General features: G+C 40.8%; 1 protein-coding gene across 1 annotated transcript; it reads left to right on the forward strand.

Annotated features, from left to right (window-relative positions):
- Positions 1-1393: 1393 nt before the first annotated feature.
- On the forward strand, positions 1394-23174 carry LOC115470714 (T-cell receptor-associated transmembrane adapter 1). The gene is made up of 6 exons (XM_030204181.1): positions 1394-1517; positions 7325-7432; positions 8298-8334; positions 14609-14670; positions 20416-20480; positions 21144-23174. Exons 1-6 carry the CDS (start codon positions 1511-1513, stop codon positions 21456-21458), a joined length of 594 nt encoding a protein of 197 aa, XP_030060041.1. The 5' UTR covers positions 1394-1510; the 3' UTR covers positions 21459-23174.
- The last annotated feature ends 1732 nt before the right edge of the window (positions 23175-24906 follow it).

Below are 24906 nucleotides of genomic sequence, written 5' to 3' on the forward strand. Positions count from 1 at the left end.
ACAACTGGCTCCCAAAATGTGGGCATGGGCCCCCTGCTGAATTATCTTTTACTTTGCTGGTGAGGATGCTGAGCCCTGCCAGCCAAGTAAATAGACTACTGCTGCTCCCCGCTCCTTGTTTCCAGCTCTGGTAAGCAGGCTGAGACCTCTCAAGCATGTGAGAGAAGTTCCAGCATGCTGCTCAGAGCAAGGCGTTGGGAGTGGTGGCAGTCCATTTATTGGCTGCCAGCAAAGGTATGCCTAGCGTGCCTGCACAAAGGGAGGGAGGAGAGAGAGGCAAGTGTTGCTCCCCCCCCCCCCCCCCGCCACCCCTGGCCCTTCCAACTGCAGAGCTGGCTATGTCCGGAGAAAGAGCCTGTTGTTAAAAATTTACCAGCACACCCCTGGACCCACTCCTAAGCTCCACTGCAGGTGAATTGGGACTTGAATGCAGTGTGTGTGTGATCCCCTGTTGACACCGTGATCGGAGAGAAGGAGAATAATAAATATATGATTTCCTTGTGACCTGGATCAAGAGGTTGTTACGGACCCGAGCTAATAGCGGTGAGACCCGGGTTACATGTGCATGCAAGACCAACATGAGGTACTCTGCTAAATGTGTAATTTGTATACTCTATCTTGTTGAGGTTTCACACTAGGAGGTGTATTGATAATATAGTATCTTGAGTTTTAGCTCACCTTTTCAAATAATGGACAAGGCAGCTTACAGAATTTTATAAATCAGGCACAAGTCCCTTCCCCATAGAACGTAAATTCTAAGTATTACATTTGAGACAGTAGGTAAAGGGTCATTTACTAACTATTAGTGTGTGTTATCTACCTCATGGCCCACAGGAATAAAATGGCCTTTTGGAAATATCATATTGCTGTTTTTAAGATTTACAGCCTATGGAACAGGCAGAAGGGAAGGGAAAGAGGAGTCAAAGATGGTTGGAAGTGGAGTTTCAACTATAATACGGGGTACATACAGTTCAGAAGATAATGTTATCTACAAGAGCAAGGAGGGCCCAGCAAAGGGTTGCTCACATCGTCTTTCAAAGTTACATTCTCAGGAGAATAGAAATGTTGAAAAAAAAAAAAAGAGATCAGGTTCGGCAAGTTAAAATACAAACAAACTTGTGTGGGATAATATAATAAGGTTAGTGTGTTACTCTCCCTCAACTTCACAACCTGAAGTAAATGCCTTTTTCTTTTCTGGGGCACGATTTTTAGATAACATAACCGCACCCTCCCCCCCCCCCCCCCCCCCACCCCTCTTGCAACCCCCTAAGTTTTTTTTTTAATCTTTGCACCACACAATGCAAGAAGCTGGTTTGTTGAATGATTGGATAAGCCTCCCGTAAAACACATTTCCTGTTTATAACCAAGTGAGGCACAGAGAAAGCCTGAACTATCAGAAGACAAAAGTGTCTGCTGCTGGAGCTCTCAGAATCCCAGGAGAGAGAAAATCTCTTTTTAAAATATGAGATTTTATTTTTGAATTGTTTTTACGCATGTTGAGATAAATGCCATGTCAGGTACGTTCCTATTTTTTTAAACCTATAATAACTTTGCCTGCTTCATGGTACAATGGTGGGAAAGGAATCTAGCTTAGATTTTGATTAATAATCATGAACATCAATGATCACATCCTGAATATTGCATATGTCCATTGTAAGGACTCTTTCAAATATCAGTCTTCATCCTCAGTATTTTCTGTGTTAAGAATTCTGCCTGAACTATTCAATGATATTTTATGCTGGACCTTTGGGGGGGGGGGGGGGAAGGTTTAAGAGGGGGAGGCATATCTCTCTTGTTAATGGAGGAAAAGCTCGAGGATATTAATCACAAATGGCTTGCAATTAACAATAGATTCAGATTTTTAATTATAATTTCTTGGTATTTTATATCCAAATACTATTCTGGTGACACAAGCTTTTTACAGAGCACCATCCTTCCAGATCTGACCCCCCCCCCCCCCCATCAAGTGTTTTCTGTGAATTTTTGCCACAGACCCTAGGGAAAAGTCAGCACTTTCCAGCATAGACTCACAATATTTCATCTTACTTTCCTTTTGTATTATTAAAAGAATTGTGTAAATGTAGAAATTTTCACTAATGCATGTTTACCGCAGGTTAAAGAGTACTACCAAGGGGCACGCTCAGGTGTCCCGCAGTAGTTCTGTGATCAGCGCATGCTACCTATGCACTAAAATTTTACCCTCCCCCCCCCATTTACTAAGTCACACTAGCAGCTGCCGCACAGCAATGCTGACACTGCCCATTCAAAGTGAACGGGCTGTATTGGCATTAGTGCACCAGCAGCTGCTAGTGCGGCTTAGTAAATAGGGGGTTAGTTTTTATTTTTTAGCACTGAGGATGGAGAGTAGGCTTGTCCTGTGCTAACTGGTTAGTACAGCTACATTGCCCCATGCCATTTAGAAAATAGGTGTTATTAAGGGCTCATGCACTAATGGCCATGTGCTAATGAGGAAATTAGCATGGGGCCATTTTACTGTCCTGCTAAAATTGGCCCCAGCATGCAGAAAAGTCCCATGCTGGGGATAGCACAGGCCACTTTTTTTTTAATTCTTGTTTATTAACATCTCAAACCAATGTTGGAAGTTCTTTTCATTGTGAGTATTTGGTAGCTGATTTAAGACAGAATCCTGTTTTTCTGATTTACTTTATTTGGAATGAAAAGAGCAGATCTTGACCTATAAAGCGTTCCTCCCTTCCCCGTGGTAGATGAGAGAAATTTCTTTCCCCGACTGTAAACAAAAAATGGAAGAATAAGAAAAGACCACTGGCCACTGTGAGAACAGGCAGTCTGGAAGTCAGAAGGCTTTGGGCTTTCAAATGAAGTTTTCTTTTTTTTAAACTTAAATCAGGTCAGGGACAGACCCTTTAAAATCAGCATATATAAGAGTTGAGAAAAGAATTTACAGAGAATGCAAACTGGTCAATATTCTGCTAAACTGAATTGTGGACTTGTTTTCAAAGATACTTAGGGAGGATGTTATCAATGTGGGTTACTGTTAACATAGTAAATGACGGCAGATAAAGACCTGTACGGTCCATCCAGTCTGCCCAACAAGATAAACTCATTTTACATGGTATGCAAGATGTGTTATTTTACTACTAACTTGTAAGCATGTCTTAACGGAAGCCCACCTTGATAACTTCTCCCTGAGTCTGATATATTAAAAAGATTTGTCCGAGTGTCTTCAGGAGTTACCCAGATAAATCTTTATTTTTGAAAATCCCCTGCTCTGACAAGACAAAATGTATCCAGTTAAAAGAAGGGAAGTGGATATACTGCCTGAAGTGGTTTACATATATTCTGGTACTTATTTTGTACTAGGGACAATGGAGGGTTAAGGGACTTGCTCAGAGTCACAAGGAGCTGCAGTGGGAATTGAACTTGGTTCCCTAGTATCAAAGTCCACTGCACTAACCACTAGGCTACTCCTCCACTCAGGCTGGGGTGGGCTTCAATGGTAACTCCAGTAGTTGGAACGTAAGAACAATGCCATGCAGACTTCTATGTTTTTTGTCTCAGAAATGGCAAAGACAGACCAGGATCAAGAATTTTATACCACATTGATTGTTGGTTTAATCAAGCTTTGATAATGAGTGTGACTTTTGTCCAGGCTGGATGGATCGTTCAGTTTTCCTCTTTTTTAAAATTTAATACTGTGTCTATAGCTTGCCATTTCTTTCCCTCACTCTGGCTCTCCTATTTCACTTCCTTTTATTTCCCATTCTCTTTCTTTCTTCCCCCCCCCCCCCCCCCCATCCAGCATTTGTCCTCCTCTTTCTCCCCACTTCCATCCAGAATCTGGCCCCTCTCTCTTCCCCTTTTCTATCCAACATCTGTCATCTTTCTCTGGTCCCTTCCATCCAGTGTGTAGCCCTAGGGTTGCCAACTAGCCTGTTTCTAGGGGCCTGGCCGGTATTTCAATGGCCAGGCCAGCTGCTGGCAGACCCTTAAAACCAGAAGTAGAAAAGCTGTTTTTTTTTGTGCAGATGCAAGGACTTTGCTTTGGCATCTTCCTCTCCCGATGCAGCATCTCTCCCTGTTGCCTCTGTCTCCATCCACCTCTCCCCCCCCCCCCCCCCGGTCCATCCAACATCTCTCCTTCTCCCCTATGCACCTCCCAGTGTCTTTGCTGACAAGTGACACAGCTGCAGTGACTCAAGCAAGCAGACTGCTGCATTCAGGCCTTCCCTCGGCCATGTCTCGCCTCCTATGATGTGAATTCCTGTTGCCGCGTGGGCAGGGCGCAGCTGATAGAAGACCCCGAATGCAGGCAGAGGCTTCTTGCTTGAATCACTGTGGCTGTGCCGCTTGTCAGCAAAGGCACTTTCAGGACCTAGGAGGTGCATGGGGAGAGGGAGAGACTCTGGAAAGTAGAACCTCTCGTGGTGGCGTTGGGGGGGGGGGGGGAGGCAGCAGGAGAGATGCTGTATGGACTTGGAGAGAGACTCAAGGAATGTTGAGCTCATTGGGGGAGGGAGAGATGCTGGATCCATCAGGGAAAGGTGGTGTGGGGAGGGGGGAGAAGAGATGCTGAATCTGCCGGGGGGGGGGGGGGGGGGTTGGGAGGGAGACTGAAATGCTGGATATGCACAGGGAAGGGAGAAAGAGAAACAGACTGAGGGAGGGGGAGAGATGCATAACTTTACCATAGTTTACTAAAATGGCCCTAGAGTTTACAGTTTCAGATTATCAGTGACAATTTTGTTAACAGCATAACAGTAAAATGTACAAATATAAACATAAATACAATGAAAGAGGAAAACTTGAAAACAGCATAATTATTATCATAGCAATGCTATTTGAATGTTCTAATTGTGTGCTTATTAGATATCTCATCACTATTATGCTTACATCGTATTATATCTCTGGTTTTTTGAATTTCAGTGCTGTTAGATGTGTATGTTTTTGATCCTGTTTCATGGTAGTCCTATTATTAGGTTTCATTTTGCTGTTTTCAAGTTTTCCTCTTTCATTGTATTTATATTTGTACATTTTACTATTGTTATGCTGTTAACCAAATTGTAAGTTTGATGTTAAACTGTATCTACTGTACACCGCCTTGGCTGAATCTCTTCATACAGGCAGTTAATAAATAAATAAATACTAGCATAAGTCAGCAATTTACACGCATAACTTTAGGCGTAATCATTTATACCAGCCCAAAAGCTGGCATAACTGAGCACGACTAACTGATGTTAGTTACACACATAACTGACAGCATTCGATGTGCCACTCCTCGGCATTCACCTGACCCACCCATACCCCTGCCATATCCACACCCCTCTAGAAGTTGCACGTGCTGGACTTTGTGTGCTCAATTGCTAGAATAGTGACTAAGGATAATTATGCACAAAGAGGGGCATAATCAAATGGGGCACCCAAGTTTTCCTGATGGCGTCCCCGCAGGACGGCCCCGTGAAGAGGCGGGGAAACCGCTATTATCGAAACAAGATGGGTGTCCATCTTTCATTTCAATAATACGGTCAGGGACGCCCAAATCTTAACGTTTAGGTCGACCTTAGAGATGGTCGACCTAAATGTTGAGATGGTCGACCTTAGAGATGGTCGTCCCCCGTTTTCGACGATAATGGAAACTGAGGACACCCATCTCAAAAACAACCAAATCCAAGGCATTTGGTCGTGGGAGGAGCCTGCATTCATAGTGTACTGGTCCCCCTCACATGCCAGGACATGAACCGGGCACCCTAGGGGGCACTGCAGTGGACTTCACAAATTGCAGTGGACTTCACAAATTGCTCCCAGGTGCATAGCTCCCTTAACCTTCGGTGCTGAGCCCCCCAAACCCCACAACTGTACACCACTACCATAGCCCTAAGGGGTGAAGGGGAGCACCTACATGTGGGTACAGTGGGTTTCTGGTGGGTTTTGAAGGACTCACATTTACCAGCACAAGTGTAACAGGTAGGGGAGGATGGGCCTGGGACCGCCTGCCTGAAGGTCACTGCACCAGGGACCTGCATACTGCTGTCATGGAGCTGGGTATGACATTTGAGGCTGGCAAGAAATTAAAAAAAATTTTGTCTTAGGGTGGGAGGGGGTTGGTGACCACTGGGGGAGTAAGGGGAGGTCATCCCCGATTCCCTCCGGTGATCATCTGGTCATTTTGGGCAACCTTTTGAAGCTTGGTCATGAAAAAAAATGGACCAAGTAAAGTTGACCAAATGCTCGTCAGGGACACCCTTCTTTTTTCCATTATCGGCTGAGGACGCCCATCTCTTAAGCACACCCCAGGCCTGCCTTCGCTATGCCTACGACATGCCCTCATGAACTTTGGTCGTCCCCACAATGGACTGCAGTTAAGGGCACCCAAAATTGGCTTTCGATTATGCCCAATTTGGGTGACCCTGAGAGAAGGATGCCCATCTCCCGATTTGTGTCGGAAGATGGGCGCCCTTCTTTCGAAAATGCCCCTGATAATATAGCAAATGTCAGCATTAAAAACCTGTACAGTCCATCCAGTCTGCTCAACAAGGTGGCCCAATTTGAATCTTGTATTCTACACAGGTTCCACTTCATGATTAAACACTGGTATACTTAATCTAGAGGATGACTGAATTTCAGTTTCAGCATCAAAACTGGCCCGGAATCCAGGTTTGGACTTTGGCCAAAAATGCCAGTGTATTTTCAGCTAAACCCAAAACTTTCTCCCCCCACCCCACACATAGCTTCCCTTCCTTCCTCCTGGACCCACCTGTGAGTCAGCTTTCCCCCCATCCCTGGCACCCTGGTGGTCTAACATGGAGTAATTCACAGTCACTCTTGTCCCAGCCATCTCTGCCACCAAAACGGCAGCCGAGACTCCTGCTAAAGGTTACAGCAGCCATCTTAAGATTGGAGTTGGTATAGGCAGGGGCACTCAATATCAATGGGAGTATTCTGAAAACCCCAACTGGCTGGGTAGGCCCTGAGGACTGGGCTGAAAACCTCTGCCCTAGAGCAGCAGGTTGAGAACCAGGGAAGTCAAATCCCACTGATGTCATTGTGGCTTTGGGCAAACAGCTTGACCCTCCATTACCTCACATTTAAACTTAGGGCTAGATTTCCTAACCTAAACTGTGCATTATTTTTTTAGCACAGGCCCCATTATTCCCAATCTAGTCCTTAGCTTGTAAGCCTTCTGGAGACAGGAAAATAGCTACAGTACCTGAAGGTAACTCATTTTGAGCTACCACTGTCAAGCTATGAGCTAAATTAAAAATAAATAGTTGAAGTCAGCTGTTAATAGTAGGAAGGCAGCTTATTATGAATGTTGGTGTATTATACAGCTTTCTGGTTGTTTCAGAGCCACCTTGTCCCTCATACTTCTGGGCTGCCTTAGCTGTCTTGGTGATGGCTCTCATGGGGTCACTGGTGATGAATATTGTCTACTGCAAGGAGAAGCAAAGGAGGGGTAAGACTGATCTATGCATACTTGATTCTCCAAACTAGAAACTCCCTTGCAAGTGGGCAAAGCTCTGCTGAAATGCAGTTGATTCATAGCTTATTCTAATTTTAAGAACTTCAGAAAATATTCAGAAAAAGCTGCCTTCAGGACATAGTAATATACAAGTTCGTGAGGCATCAGAAGATTGCATTCATGGGATCGCACCATGAAAACTCCATCTCTAAGTCATGGATTTTTTTTTTTGGTAGATGACATATGATCAGAGATGAGATTTAAGAGGGAGGGGGGAAGGAGGGTTCATGCAGCCTTAAATATGAAAAGCGTGTCGCTATCATCTGTTTATTGTGTTAAATGTCAGCAAACATTAGCAAGATGTTGGCTCAATTTGCTTCAGATAGGAAGACAAGCTTGCAAAAATGATGCAATTATAATTAGATTACTGTGCAAATAAATTACATCTACTATTTTACATCTTTGTTACCTCCTGTTTTGCTTTAATTCTTCTCTGTGGAATAGAGGCAGAGATAGCCAAATTACAAAATAGGACTGGTCCATCTTACCGAGTTGGTCCTAGATGAGATGCAGCTGTTCCTCTTATTTTAATGTGCTTGTATCTGCTGCTCTGCTACAGTTATAAACAACAGCTTTTTCTATTTTACCAATCCTGCCAGTGCCTCCAATGGGCATTGCAGCTATGAATATTAAATGCCATTGGGTATGCAGCTGATGCCAGCAAAATGGTAGATGCTGCTTTAGCTCCTTACTATCCAAATGCAAAGATTACACGTTCTAGCCACTGATTTTAATAAAGTTGTAACAGCTTCAGCACATGATTTCTGCCCAACCAACTTAAGTTAATATTTCTTTACAGCTAAGCAACAAAGATACTTTGAGGAGTACAGTCCAAGGTATGTGGAAAATTAATTCACAATGATTTAAATACTGAAAACCTTGAGACAGAAGATAGTATTACATAAGAACATGCCATACTAGGTGAGCTCAATGGTCCATCTAGCCCAGTATCCTTTTTCCAACAGTGGCCAATCCAAGTCGCAGGTACCTAGCAGAAACCCAAATAGTAGCAACATTCCAGTTTTGCAGAAGAAAATATTATTGTTAGTATTGTTAATTGTTTACTCTTGTCTATGGCACTGAGGAAAGTGCATTATGAAAACTGTTCTACTCACACAAAATTCTTAACAAGAAAAAAATGACATAATGCACATCAAATCAATGTCCCAAAGCAATAATGATCTTTACTGCTTGCCTCAGCAGTGTGATTCACTGAAGACCAGCCTTCAACAAAAGTGAGATTTACAACACCAACCTTGACATTGGCATAGAGGAAGATTTTTTTTTCTGTCTCAGCCTTATCAATAAACTGTAATTCTCAAAAATTATCATAAGCGCTTAATTTAAAACTTAAAAATAAAAAAGCAAGTAAGTACTCATCTGAATTAATGTTCCACTGCCCAGTTGGGGACAAAAGCCGACATGATAGCCCCTTCTTAATAAAACAGTAAGTATAAATACTCATTTAAAACCCTCCTTAAATGAATATCTTAACACATTTTTAATTAAATACCTGCTTAAATACAAACACCAACTTAACCGGTCAGTGTTTTAAACTACAGTAAGAGAGTGGAGGCATTCTTTTGCTATTTATCTACATTTTGATTTCACTTTCTACTGACTCCCCCTATCACACCCTCGAGCTAAACCAATGTCATCCACTCCACTTCTAGATTTAAACCTCATGGAACCACTGTATTTAACTTAAATATCCACCATTGTTCTCTATAATTTAAATTATTTTTCCATAGAGCTGCCCTCCTTTCACTTGATCTATAATCCTCCATTTAATGTCAGATGGTGTATGATGAAAAGACATCCAGTGCTGTACTAAAGGTGCTTGAATGTTTTCTGTAGTAATCCTAGATTTATGTTCAGTTAATCTTATTTTCATGAGTTTTTTTTTTTGTTACATTTATACCTCGCGCTTTCCCACTCATGGCAGGCTCAATGTGGCTTACATGGGGCAATGGAGGATTAAGTGACTTGCCCAGAGTCACAAGGAGCTGCCTGTGCCTGAAGTGGGAATTGAGCTCAGTTCCCCAGGACCAAAGTCCACCACCCTAACCACTAGGCCACATGTACCAGATTGCAAGGACATCTTATAATATACACTACATTTTTACTAGTGCATGATAGAAGGGTGGGAGGGTGGCTTTATGGAAAAATGTTTAAATTATAGAGAACAATGATGGCTATTTAAGTTAAATACAGTGGTTCCACAGGGTTTAAATCTAGAAGTGGAGTGGATGACATTGGTTTAGCCTGGGGGCATGATAGGGGAAGACAGTAGAATGTGACATCAAAACGTAAAATAGCAAAAAAAAAAAATGCGGCTGCCATCTTACTATGGTTTAAAACACTGACTGGTTAAGCTGGCATTTGAATTTAAGAAGGTATTTAATTGAAACTTTGTTAGAATGTTAATTTAAGGAGGATTTTAAATGAGTATTTATACCTACTATTTTATTAACAAGGGACTCTCCTTGAAACAGATTTTTAATTGAAACATGAGTGATGTCAGATTGTGTCCTCGACTGGGCAGCGGAACATTAATTCAGTTGAGTACTTAACTTAAAACTTAAAAACAAATAAAGCAAGTAAGTGCTTATGATAACTTTGAGAATTAAAGTTTATTGATAAGGTTGAGATGAAAAAAAAATCTTCCTGTGGCCAATGACGATGTTGTTGAAGTCTAGTCTTCAGTGATTTACGAAACAATAGGGGTGGAGGTGGAGAAAATTCCAAATGAACAGGGCAAACAAGAAGTAAGAGAGTCCAAACAGTTTATTCGCCAAATAAAACTGACCCAAAGACCCTATATGGGCCATGTTTCAGCACAAAGCCTTCTTCAGGGGTCTAAAAACATGAAAAGCAAAATTAAAATATAAAATTGAAAACATATACAGCATAAAACCATAAACAATTAAATAAAGATTAAATAATGATATTACAGGTACAAAATCAGTAAATAAAGGTTAAGAAAGTGTGAATAATGTAGGCACCATCACGGTGAGATACAGGTATATGGAGATTTATAATACATCAGAGTATGTGATTAAGTAGGTAGTGATGTGGAAAAAATATATCTGGTGTAAAGTCGCAGTGACAAATGTGGCCTGTACAAAGAAACAACAACTAGTGGTGAGCATGGAGAATGAAAGTGTAGATATATGTCAATAAGTATCAATATGGTTCAGGTTAAATTAGCAATGCAGAAAGTGTAAAAACCATTAAATACTCAAGCATAATATATTAGACTGAAAATGCAAAAAATTCAATGTGTTAGCACTATATATGGGTGTGGAAAATAGAAAATATATAACTCTGTGGAGTCAGAGCATGTGCCAAGCAGCGTAAATGTATATGAGCGTCATGCAAATCTAAACAGGGTGAAGTAAAATGAAAAAAAAAAATATATATATATAAAAAGGATAAAGCAATAACAACAGATAGAAGAGGGATCCATATGAAAGCAACCAAGAGTCAATGAGCTGATGCTGGTAACGTCAAAAGCCCTCTACGACAGTAATTAAAAAGGATAAAAATAGAATAGATAAAAAAAATGGAGGTAGCCTAAAAAAGGCTAGGCCATATAAAACCAACAGGCAAAGGGCTGAAATGGGCGTTGTCAGAAAAATCTCCACCGCAAAAAGTAAAAAAGGAAAAAAATGAGTCAAAGGGGAAATATAGTGTACTGTCCATCCTGAAACCAAAGCTAAAAGGAGAACTGAAACAGGTCAGAGAAAATGGATATGAGGGTCACTTCAGGAGAGCGTCCGTGTCAGTCAAAGGAGCAGAGAAATGTGCTTGTCGGCTTAAAGACCCGTTGGGACAAATGCAGAGTGGGGAATACAAAGAAAAATAAAATAAAAATAAAAATGTGCTAAGAAAAAAAGCATAGCAGGCTCATTTTCGAAAGAGAAGGACGCTCATCTTTTGACATAAATCGGAAGATGGGCGTCCTTCTCACAGGGTCGCCCAAATCGGCATAATCTAAAGCTGATTTTGGGCATCCCCAACTGCTTTCTGTTGCGGGGATGACCAAAGTTCACGGGGGCATGTCGGAGGTGTAGCGAAGGCGGTACTTGGGCGTGCCTAACACATGGGTGTTCTCGACCCATAATGGAAAAAAGAAGGGCGTCCCTGACGAGCACTTGGAGGACTTTACCTGGTCCTGTTTATTACGACCAAACCTCAAAAAGGTGCCCAAACTGACCAGATGACCACCAGAGAGAATCGGGGATGACCTCCCCTTACTCCCCCAGTGGTCACTAACCCCCTCCCACCCTCAAAAAAGTATTTAAAAATCTTTTGTGCCAGCCTCAAATGTCATTCGCAGGTCCATCACAGCAGTATGCAGGTCCCTGGAGCAGTTTTAGTGGGTGCAGTGCACTTCAGGCAGGCAGACCCAGGCCCACCCCCCTACCTGTTACACTTGTGGTGGTAAATGTGAGCCCTCCAAAACCCACCAGAAACCCACTGTACCCACATCTAGGTGCCCCCTTCACCTGTAAGGGCTATGGTAGTGGTGTACAGTTGGGGGTATTGGGGGGCTCAGCACACAAGGTAAGGGAGCTATGTACCTGGGAGCAATTTGTGAAGTCCACTGCAGTGCCCCCTAGGGTGCTCGGTTGGTGTCCTGGCATGTCAGGGGGACCAGTGCATTACAAATGTTGGCTCCTCCCACGACCAAAGGGCTTGCATTTGGTCGTTTCTGAGATGGGCGTCCTTAGTTTCCATTATCGCTGAAAATCAGAAATGACCAAGTCTAGGGACGACCTAAATTTCAAGATTTGGGTGTCCCCGACAGTATTATCGAAATGAAAGTTGGACATCCATCTTGTTTCGATAACACGGGTTTCCCTGCCCCTCCATTTGGTTATTTTGTGAGGACGTCCTCAGCAAAACATGGGCGTCCCTTTCGATTATGCCCCTCTAGGTGACCCACAGAACAAAAAGGAAAAAAGGGGGGAACAGAAAAAAATAAGAAGAGCAAGGTAGGATGCTGCGGTAAAAAAATGTGGCAAAACCTGCCATATGTGCATATAAATATAAAAAAAATATATAAAAGTGAAGTCAAAATGTGAGCCAGAAGATTTGACATATGGACATAAATGGAATAGAAAGATTATTAATAGTAATACCATCATAGTTTAAAACATGCTGCAAATAAGCTGTGGAAGCACACTAGGTTTTCCACAGAAGTGAAAAGAAGAAAAGAGAGATGCTATGGTGAAATGTGTCGGGCCTAGAAAAATAGTAAAGATGTCAGCGTTGTTACAGTCAAAATAAAGATAACAGGAAAAATACAAGGCATGGTGCAAGAAACAAATAGGCAGTGAGAGCAAAAAAATAGGAAAATAAACCTACATGAGATGAAAAATAGTCTTCTATGCAAGAGGAAGAACAAGACACTTTGAAAAACTGCGCCAAAACAAACTGAAAAAGGATGACGTGATGGTGTACGTTGTGAAATCTAATGCATATGGAGTGTAAGTGTATAGTGACGTGCTGTAGTGGTTAAAAATGAAAAGTGTAGAAAAACAATAGGGATAAATGCTGTGGAAAAAGGTGATATGATGTGAGTCATATAAAGGAAGAAAGAATGAATAACAATAAAAGTATATACTGTTCTGTAAAAAGTCACAACATGGATGTTCATATATATATATATATATATATATATAGCAAAATAGTCCAAATGCACAGGAAAAGTAATAAACAATGAAACAAATAAAAATAAAATAAAAATATCAATGTTTATACACATAAAAATGAGAATCTTGGAATACTGCTAGACTCATCACTCACTCTGATCCCACAAATTCAAACAACCTTCAAAAATTGTCTCTATTATCTACGGCAGCTATGAAATCTCTCTCCATATATTGAAAAGATGAGTCTGACCACAGTGGTCCATGGCACGATTGCATCATGACTAGACTACTGTAATGCCTGTACAATGGCCAAACCAAAAAGGGGTTTGCATCAGCTTCAACTAATTCAGAAAGCTGCAGCACGACTGATAAAAGGCTGTAAGTGGCATGACCACCTCACACCCTTCCTGCAAAAGCTACATTGGCTACCAGTACCTCACAGGGCTAAATTTAAAACTCTATGTTTGATTTTCAAGGTCCTCAGACAAAATGGGCCAAAGTAATAAAATAATAAGTTAAGACCTCTAAGGCCCTCTCAAGGATCATCACTATCTGTACCTTCGTCGTGATACCTGCCAGTGAACCTTCTCAGCAGTAGCCTCCATGCTCTGGAATTTACTCCCAGAGGGGCTAGCTACATATGTCAAGACTACTTCAGGAAGCAGATGAAAGCCTGGCTCTTCTCCCAAGTCTTTAATACATAGGGTGACTGTCTATACACTCATTGTGCACATGGACTAGCTTGCTACACACACTGTAACTTAGATCAGTTCCTTATCTCTTGCTTAACTATACAAAGAACTTGCCTTGAGTTTAGCTAACCAACAAATTATCGCAACTAACTCTGTACCCCACATCGTATTCCCATCATATATATGTGCTCTTGGTCCCTCAGCTATATGCTAAGCCATATTGTAGAAAATCTTTAGCATCATATCTAAGTTAGTTGAATGTTCTAGTACATGCTTATTAGATGTATCATTAGTATTATGCTAACATTGTATTATATCTCTGGTATTTGAATTCCAGTTCTATTAAATGTGTATATTTTTGATATTGTTTCACGGTAGTTCTATTATTTAGTTTTAATTTCCTGTTTTCAAGTTTACCTCATTTATTGTATTTATGTTTATTCTTGGTTATTTTACTATTGTTATGCTGTTAACAAAGTTATAAGTTTTATGTTAAACTGTACACCACCTTGGGTGAATTTCTTCATAAAGGCAGTTAATAAATCACAATAAATAAACTATATAATCGTTGATGTTGCATAGGTGCCAAAGATGGTGTACCAAAGCAAATTTGGAACCTTTTAGAACTTAAGGAATTCACAGGGCTGAGGGCATATTACTTTTACACTGCTGGAAATAGATGGTAGATGAAGTATTTTTAATTCTGTGTATGCTCATGTGAATGATCTGCAGTGTTTCATTCTTTCCCCCATTAACAGCTATGAACAATACTATATTGAAAATAATCCAATCTATGGCAACTTAAATCAGGAGTTTATTGGTAAGTGGATCTAGTGTCACTATAAATGACTTCCTCATGACCTATAGTGGTTTGAAATGTATATATAGTCTGACTAATTCCATCAGAATTTTATATAACCACTACTCATGCATGATACAAGTTATTATAAATATTCATACATTGACCAACTGGCAAGTGTCATCAGTCATGTACAGGTCCTGGTTTGACTGATAAGGCACTGTATATTTAGATGAAGTGTAAATATTCTTTCATAATTGGAAATGAACAAGTCTGTTTCCCAGTTTTGAACAAGTGGGGAAATCATGCATAACATGGCTAACCTAATGGAATTATTTCCATTAACCGTTCTGCATGTAAATTCATGTGTATGTGTGTGTGTGTGGGGGGGGGGGGGGGGTATGTTTATCTCTGTTTGTCATGTGTTTTGGGGGAAATATATGTGTGTATATCTGTACATGTGTGTGTGTTTTTTGTAAGCAGGAGAGGAGATAAGAGGGGAAGGCAGTGTGAAAAGTGTAATTCATTAATCACCATATTACAGTCAGTACTGGTTGAAGGCATTTTGACACCCTGAACCAAATGTTGCTCCAGTGCATTGCCCCATCAACATTGGAGGTCCTTCCCCACCCCACCCCCAATAGCATCAACTGTACTTGCTTTTTTTTTTTTTTACAGCTAAGGGTGTATATGTTGCTTTGCTCTCACCATTGTGCCTTCTGCCATGCTTGGCCACTAGCACCACCCCAAGTTTTTTTTTTTTAAATATAATTTTATTTTAAATATTTTCCAGAAAATAAGAATCAGCTCATATATAATCACAGTAAAGAAACATAGCAAATAGCCTAATGAACAACTGCCTGGTATCCCCACCCTCCCCGAGCCCCTCTGAAATTCAGACCAGTCCAAGAGCCATGGTCCATAAGTGAGCAGACTCCAAGAATATCACTGTAACTTCTATGTCAAATTATCTCACCATGGCAAATCACATTCCAAGTTTTATTATATTGAAGGAGGTGACCATTTTTCTTAGATGTAAGTTGAGACATTAAACAGCAATAGTCCAGCTTAGTAAATACATTGTCCAGTGATGGTGTAGAAGCCTGTTTCCAATGTTTGACCAACAAAATCCAAGCAGCTGTAAAAATAACTGATGAAGCTCTTTTTTGACTCCCACTACTTGGAAGTTCAGCAAACAGCTAGCCAATTGTAAAGGGGAATGTCCTGGGAGGAAGCTGGCAAAGCTGTACATGCAAAGCAGCCCAAAATGATTGACTCTTAGAGTAAGTCCATCAAATATGGTAAAAGGTACCCACTGCCCTACAATACCGCAAAAACCCAGCTGATCCTGTTTTAAATATCTGCAGCAATTTTTGAACTCACTCACTATACTGGTCAGATATCTAAAATCTTTTCTCACACACACACCAAACTCTATCACACATAAAGTGCACCTACACATCAAAATTCATAGAATTAAGAGATCAGTCCACATCCCTTCCAGCTGTTGGTTAAAATGCTGTCAATATCCAAGTATTTCTCACTTTGGTCAAAAGTCATTAGATTCCATGCAATAGGGATTTCACTTAACTCAATTTTGATGTGTAGGTGCACTTTATGTGTGATAGTGTTTGGTGTGTGTGAGATAAGATTTTAGATATCTGACCAGCATAGTGAGTGAGATTTTATAAATGTAATAAAAGTAGGAAATAATTTATTAAAGATTGATGATGTGAAATGTACAATAGTTGTTTGAGAATTAGTGTATTATATTGAATACAACTATTATATGAACTTGTACCCTAGCAATAGTGTTGTTCAGAAGAGTGAAATACCACTGATATATCTTATATGCATTTTCCACCAAAGGGGTAGCCACAGAGAGTTTTAACAAATATTAGTTTTCATCCATTGTGGATATTCATAGTGAGAAGCTAAAACAGATTCCCATCTAGCCACAAGAGGAGATACAGGTTGATCCCCTCAGCTTCTCCTTGGAGACATGATCAATTATTTTATCAAGCAGGGAAACTGATCTTCTCTCTCACTCCTCCCATAGAGAAACATTGGGATATTTTTTGTTTTGGAGGGGGGGGGGGGGGGGTGAGGCTTATTTCTCTGGTATCCCCAAGTACAATTTGGTCCATTTTCAAATATAGCGTATCATTTTATTATTTGTTTTTTCCTTAGTGCCAAGTTTCAACTCATTCTGTCAATTCTTCTAACTGGAACTCCTTTTCCTAGACAAATGCCTTGGTTTTTTTGGTTTGCTTTTTTTTTTTGGAGGGGGGATCTCATTTTTCTTGCAGCCCCACTACTCAGTTTTCCCTCATGCTAAACCCCATCCCATTAAATCTTCAGAGTTATTTTGCTCCCAAACAGACATTCTCAACTCCTTTTGTATCATTAAAATTAAATAGCTAAAGAGTTTATTACACAAAAAACATACAAATAGAAATATCAAAAAGAAAAAAAACCCTCCTTGTGGCCACATTTTGTGTAGCTGTAGGATGGGAAAGTTCCATATAGAGTTGGGAATGCCATTCAATGTAGCTGGCTGGCTTAATCTCTGTGGTTCACAGCCAGGCATCACATAGGTGCTTTATACTATTAACTTAACTTTTACAACCCCGTCAATCCACAATTTCACTTCCATGGTTGAGTGATAATTTGCTTCTATACCACTGGAGAGTCTACTGTGGAGGCAGAACAGACAACCAAACAGCAGCAGCAATCCGATTAAGGACAAACACAGCACAAATTTATGCAAATGTCAACTTTAATGGAAACAGGATTGAACCTAGCCAAGTTTTGAAAAAACCTTCAGCAGGAGTCTACAAACAATAAATATAATAAAATCAATAAAAGTATAAGAAAGATCATTGTTAAAGTGAATTATACAAAAATGAAAATAGTAAGAATGCAAACTTTACCCATAGCTTTCCACAATACATTCATAGTCAAAGCATATATTGTAATACCTTGTCAACATACAAAAAAAATTCACATATCATTACCACCGCCCATAATGTATAGCTTCAAATAAGATAAAAATCCTAACCATATAGAGCCTTTGTTTAAATAAAATTCTTCAATAGTATTCATATTACATGGCTCAGAGTGAAAACAATGCTAAGCATATGGATAATCATTTCAACTTAACACACAAGTATTTTTAGCACAGATGACAAGTATTTTTAGCACAGATGTTTAGTGACCTGGGAGCATTTTCACTTAATTAAAGACTACCTTTTCATATGATCTGCCTCCTGGTTTTATATTTTCCACATTGGATTTGGCAGATTCCTTGCCTTTTTGTTTTCTGCCCCAGTAATATCCAAATACTCCAAAGTATCCCTAACCACACCCTCTCCAAAAGACATTACACAATGTGATACCTGCAAGCCTTCTCCGGAAAATCCCCCACACTCTGGAAAACACTCCCTGAAAAGCTCAGCTTAACCGAAGACTACTTCTACTTCAGGAAGCAGGTGAAAGCTTGGCTCTTCAACCAGGCCTTTAATGGAAGTAGTAACTAACCTGTTAATCTCATACACACACACACACACACACGAGTGACATGGGCTGCATATACAGCAGCAGGACATGTTTATCCACTCCTACCCTGAGATTAAATTTAATCACCTCTCTGACCTCATGTGCAACTTTAAATTAGTACCCTTATTTTCTAACTCCTCTTACCTATATGTTCTATCTTTGCTTATACCCTACACTATCTATTAAAATGCTCTATTACATTTTATATTGACATTATAAGTAATATACTATGCCATACATTGTATTGTTATTTGAATATTTTTACTGCTGCAGTTGTATTATTGCTTATGTTTGACTTCTTAGTGTACACCACCTTGAGTGAATTCCTTCAAAAAGGTGGTAAGTAAATAGTGCTGCTGAAAATGAATGGATAGGACAAGTCAGTGGCACTTCTCTGGATGAGTGTATGTGAAGATCAACCTCTGTTTATAATTTCCATGTTGATATTGACTTTTGTTGTCTATATCAGAGGTAAAAGTTCACATGCCAACACATAGGCCTGTAGTTTTATTTATTTTTTAAAATACTTTCCACCCCAATGGAACTATACTGCCTGTTAAAAATATCTGCCTGGCTGGAAGCAAAATAACTCTCTCAAATTGGAATGGGAGAAACTTGACATGGCAAAAAAACAAAACCAAAAAACAGTGAACAGAGTCACCGAGTTTGAAAATGGGCCAAACTAGAGTGGAGATTCCAGAGAAAGAAGCTTCCCCCCCCACCCAAAATAAATAGCCAAAATAATTTCACATTTAAATAATACTTTTTGTAAATTGAATGAGTGTTCTATTGCTATTTTCAAAGCTCTGAGAGATTCAACTACTGGAATAATTAGTATGTTAATTAATAGATCGTTAGTTGAGAGGGTAGTGCCACTATTTTGAAGAAAGAATCAGTTATTCTGCTTTTAAAAAGTAAGAAATTGGATGTGCACATTCCAACTAATTATCGTCCAGCGTCTTCCATCCAAGTCTTGGTAAAGGTTTTAGAAATGGTGGCATTGCAGCAGCTTCAGGATTATATTGATACTCACAATTTATTGGACTTGCATCAATTTGGATTCAGACCAAAGCTACAAGGATTGCTAATGTGTCTGGACATTTTTCAGTTTAAAACCTCTATCTGCAGTTGTCTAATTCTATTTTCTATGCACATGAGCTTGTCCTGCCTGCTTTCTATGCAACTAACAAACTGTGGATAGGATCCAGCTAATGGGCAGGTGCATTGATGGTAAAATTAGTAGTAGACAGCCGGGAGGATCCAGCCAAGGGCTGTGAGGGCAGTGCATAGGAAGGTAGCTCTAGTCACAGGAAGGAAATGAGCTGAGGGAAGCTCTTGTGCTGTACAAGAGGCTAAAGTGGTGTGATAGTAAGAAGCATCTCTTTCCTTAGAGAAGAGAGAGTGCATGCCTGTGGTGAGTAGAGCCCTATTCAGACGGTTTAATCTAATTTTAAAGCTCTGCACCCCTTAAGTGACTTTGGGGCTCATTTGCAAAGCACTTAGACTTACACAGTTCTTTAGGTTACTATGGAACTTTGTAAGTAAGTGCTTTGAAAATATGCCTCCATCTACATAATCCAGCGAGAGCGCAGAGATTTCAGAAAGAAGCTTTATGGAGAATTCTTCAACAACCTGAAATCAAGCTGTCTCTTGTCAAGCTCCAAAGTTTTAGAATAGGATTCAAAAACAAACTTGAGATGGTGTCAGACCATCTGCCTTTCCATGAGCTTCTAAAGACATAGCTTTTTGGTCAGGCTTTGGGATTCATATAAAAGATAATGGTTTCAGAGTTGCACTTTTAGGAATTGGCTGTAAACTAGAGCTAGGGCCAGGCTGCCTTATTTAGAATTTGGTAGATGGATGGGGTCAAATGTTAGCCAGTTTGGCATTCTTCATCATGGTCCTTGATAGCTGGATTTTAGATGTGTATGCTGTCCAGTTTCTGGGCTTATTTGGTATCTCACAGAGTGGGTTTTGCAACGTGTGTAATTGTTTCATTATATACTGAAAAGGTCAGGTTGATTTATTATTAATTGGGTTGCTTTTTATGCATTTTGATAATTTGGTTATTTTTCAATGCACAACAAAAATTATGATGCTTGCTTTGCCCTACTTGAGTCTTTGTGATTTAGGAAGTAATTATTTCCTAATACATGTATTTTTTCACATTTGTATAACATTTATAACTGACATTTCTCATTTCTAAAGATATTTTAGATGAAAGTTACTATGAACAAATGAAGGCCCAGCATCCCAGACCTGCAAACCTAAAGGTAACAAGACACTTTTAAACACTTTGCCTTAGAATTTTCAGGTCAAGAAGCTGGTGTTTACATAGCTTGTTTCATACCCAGATAGACAGAGATAGCAGTAAGCACCTCAAAGTGGAAAATGAAACATACACAAGCAGAGGCGGCACTGGAAGGCCTGCCAGCAAGCAGTAGTTCAGCAACTAGCTGAGCAACAGAGCACAGGCCTTTCTGCTTTTGGGTGAAGGTAAATAATGGGGTGGTGCTGAAGGCCTACAAGGCCTTTCTGATTGTGAGCACATTTTATACATATGTACTAAACTGTCTGTTAAAAGAACAAACAAACCAGAAAACCCAACTCTGTTTCTAAAATTTAGCCTTAGATTGTTTTTAAAAACAGTTCCTTAAGAAACCTATAACAAATCCATCTAAAAATATGCTAATCTTCTTACATAAGATCTATACCAAACTCCCTCCCTTATAACATGCATGAAGCATGATCTACGCTAAAAAGAATTGGACATATTGGTACCCAATCCCATGAAGGGTCCCAGATTCAATCATAACATCTAAATCCCTACAAAGTTTATCTTCTCAATTAATGCTGAAAATCAATCAGAATAGGTGACAAATTGTCTTCCTTAGCCCTTATTCACAAGAAGTTCCTGTTAATATTTCACACTGTAGGTGTCACCTGAAAACCAGACCTGCTATGCCTCTTTGGCTCTTGAGACCAAGAAACCAAGAAAACATCGAAAAAAGAAGGCACAGGCCTTAGATCATCTGGATGTCCCTGGTGAGGAACAGATGCAATCAAAGAGCAACACACCAGTATCTAGAAGTAGCATTTATATTAACAGCGAGCAGCTTACAGCAGAGACAAACACAGCAGAGCAGGAAGCAATTCATGATGATCCCATACGACTCTATAACTTGATACACAACAAAAGAGAAGACACATCTGTGAACATTACAGTACTCCCGAATGATCAGACTGGCTAAAGAATGTGCACCAAGACAACCTGCTTGGAATGGAGAGTTGGAAACAGGCTCTCACCCATTCTGTTGCAGATACAGCCATGAGCCGTGTCAGCATACATCATAATCGTGCTGACCAATTTCTCCTGCCTGGGCCTATTCAGGTTTCTTGCAGTAGGGATGTGTTCTGATCATTTATGTACTTCAAATTCAAGCAGTTGGTGCTTTGTGAATACAACTGAAACAATATTACAAAGAAGCTTGATATATTGATTATTTTTTTTCTGGAGTCTTATAGAAAAGACAAAATTAGAAATATTGAAATCTAGTTTGGGTTTTTTTTCAGAAGTTTGGTAGAACCAACCAATTAAGTAGCAGTTTATGGAGAAATTAGGTCTTACCTGCTAATTTACTTTTCTTGAGTCTCTCCAGACCATTCCCGAAGAGTGGGCAATATGCTTTCCTACCAGAAGAGGGAGACTGCGAACTACTTACTAGTGACACCTGTATAAGGGACTGTGCAACCCTGACCTGCTCAGTTTAATTTTACTGCTTCGCACAGCCAAGCAGTAAAATGAAACTAACAAGGAATCTAGAAACAGGAACCAGGAACAGAGAAAGAACAAACAGTGGACATCCAATAATAGATCTCTGTAAAGGAAATGAGCACCAGAATTAAATAGCACCAGCATTAAACATCATGCTACAGCTGCCAGACCCCCCCCCTCAAAAGACTCCCATAAATGCATACATTCTTCCACAGCGTGGTTCGGGAATGGTCTGGAGAGACTAAAGGAAAGTAAATTAGCAGGTAAAACCTCATTTCTCCTTCCTTGTCATCTACTCCAGACCATTCCTGATGAGTGGGAAGTACCAAAGTAGTACTTACCATGCGTGGGGAAAGTCTGCGAACCAATATAGAAGCACCAAAAGAACCATCCTGCCGAGTCTGAACATCCAACCGGTAATGTCAGACAAAAGAGTGTAGAGAAGACCACGTTGCCACTCTGCAAATATCTTGCAGAGAAATAAGTGAGCGCTCCACCCACAAGATAGCCTATAGCCTGAGCTCTCGTAGAATGTGCCCACAAAACTGCTGGCACCGTTTCTCCACTCAGTAAGTACACGGAGGAAACAGCTTCTTAATCCATCTAGCAATCAAGGACTTCAAAGCTGCCTATCCTTTTCTTGGTCCTGCAAATAACACAAACCGATCTGTGGTCCGAAACTCTTGAGTTCGGCGCACATAGCACTTGATAGCTCTAGCTATATGTCCAACCTAAATAGGAGAACAAAGTAGAAGCCTCCTCCCAAGAAGGAAGGCAAAGAAATCGAATGATTGACATGAGAAAGCACCTTAAGTAAAAAGGACGGCATCGGCCTCGATGGTACCTTTTCCTTTGAGAAAACTAGAAATGGTTCCCTACATGACAAGGCATGCAACTCCGAAATATGCCTTGCCGAGGTGTAGCCACTAAAAACACCACTTTGAGAGAAAGATCCTCAAGAGTGGCTTGCGAAAGCGGCTCAAAAGGCACCATAGTCAAGGCAGACAATACCAGATTCAAATCCCAAGGAAGAACCACTGGCCACAATTTCTTGACCTCCAAACAAGCGACATCTGTATGCAAGGCCAGGGAACGTCCCTGCACTGGACCCCGAAGAGAGCTGCCAACTGCACCCAAAGGAAAGACGACAACCCCTTCTCCAAACCCCTTTGAAAAAAGTCCAAAATTTATGCAATGGATGCTCAAAGGGGGGGGGGGGGAGGGGAGGGGGGCACTGGCATGCTTTCACACAAGTCCTCAAAAATACACCAAACCCTAACATAGGCTACAAAAGGGTATGAATAACCCCCAAAGAATAACTCTTCTTCAGCAGCCATGCCCACTCAACATCCAAGCCGCAAGCGTGAATCGACCCACATTAGAATGGGCCCCTGCCTCAGAAGGCCGTCCTGCAGGGGAAGGTGAAGCAGATTGGCTACTTGCATCTGCACCAGATCCGAATACCTGGGACGAGGCCAATTGGGGGCGATCAAGACCACCCAACCGTTGTGACCACAAATGCGCTGGAGTACCCGACCGATGAGCGGCCACAGAGGAAATACGTACTGAAGAACCTGAGGTAGCCAAGGCTGCGCCAAAGCATCCAGTACTTCTGACATTGATTCTTTCCTGTGACTGAAACATCGTGGAGCCTTGGCGCAGGGCCGGTGCTAGGGTCTCTGGCCCACCCTACAAACTATAAATTGGTGCCCCCCCCCCCAATTCCGCATCTCCTTTCTCTTTTCTCCCTCCCCTTTCTCCCACCTGCCCCCTTTTTCAGCCCAGTGCCTTAAAAGGCAAAGAACAAGGTTTTTTTTTTTTTTAAAACGACAGCTTTTTAATTTATTTGAAAGCGTCCAATATGTAGATATAAATATCATGAAATAAAATTGAATATCACTAAAACTGCTTAAAAATTATTGTAGCTGGTGGAAACAGCACTAATAAAGGCTGTGTTTTGTGGTCCTTTTTCTACACTGTTCTATACAATACAATAATATATGGCCAAATTTCAGTAAGGATATCCTCTTTACTGATGGGTTCACCTTAACTATTGTTATAATCTGCCTTGGGAAGCCTGGTGTTATAAAATTAAACTCTTTCATTGGAGCAGACAAAATCACATCGCCACCTCATCTCTGTTGTACAAATGGATTATTCTGTTTTGAGCATATTTCAGAAGTCAAAATAAATATTTTCTTTCATGCAGATCTCTCATTTGCTTAAACATAACTAAATGGGCTATAAGCCCCTAATGCAGTTCATTGGTTTTCTTATATTTTGTCCTTGTGATGATTTATAATGTGCCAACCCCCCCCCCCCCCCCCCCACCACCACCACAGTAATGCCGCCATCCCCCTCCTGCATATTACAACCCCCCTCTCCCACACACAACCCTCCTAAGATAAACTAACTTGATCCTTGAAGGCTGCCTTGGTGGTGTGGTGGCCTTTGCGGCTGCAGGAAAGAATCCCACTCTTTCCTGCCCTCTGCCGCTCCTCTGTGTCCATTTTGCTCTTCTGTGCTGCGGGTGGTGCCACAGGGTTTTCAAAATGGCTGCCACCAGAAGCTCTGCAGTATTGGTTTTTTTTTTTTTAAAGCAGACTCCCTTTGCTACTGCCTTCCCGTCCAGGTTCTCAAGGAACCCCTCCCAGGTAAGGTGGGGAGAAGGCCAAGGCACAGCCGCACTAACCAATGCGGGCAGGGGAAGGGACCCAGATACCAGAGTGAGCACACCCAACAAGGCGCAGGTGCCAACGCCCAAGAGTTCTAAGTTTGCAGTTCTTTTTCTCTAGTTCCTGTAAATACCTGTTGTATTTTTTAATTCAATTGCCCCCAAAAATCAAACTAGGAGCTAACCAAACAATGAAAAGAACCTAGCAAAAAAGTGGGGCCAAAACTGGTGCACCCAACAAAATTAAAGG

Source organism: Microcaecilia unicolor, chromosome 5 (genome assembly GCF_901765095.1).
Source record: "Microcaecilia unicolor chromosome 5, aMicUni1.1, whole genome shotgun sequence".
NCBI classification, from domain to species: domain Eukaryota; kingdom Metazoa; phylum Chordata; class Amphibia; order Gymnophiona; family Siphonopidae; genus Microcaecilia; species Microcaecilia unicolor.

Excerpts from the sequence above, each read along its gene's own strand:
- LOC115470714 (XM_030204181.1), top strand. Across the intron at positions 7,433-8,297 it reads CAAGGAGAAGCAAAGGAGGG|CTAAGCAACAAAGATACTTT; the intron begins GTAAGACTGATC and ends ATTTCTTTACAG. Across the intron at positions 20,481-21,143 it reads CCAGACCTGCAAACCTAAAG|GTGTCACCTGAAAACCAGAC; the intron begins GTAACAAGACAC and ends TTCACACTGTAG.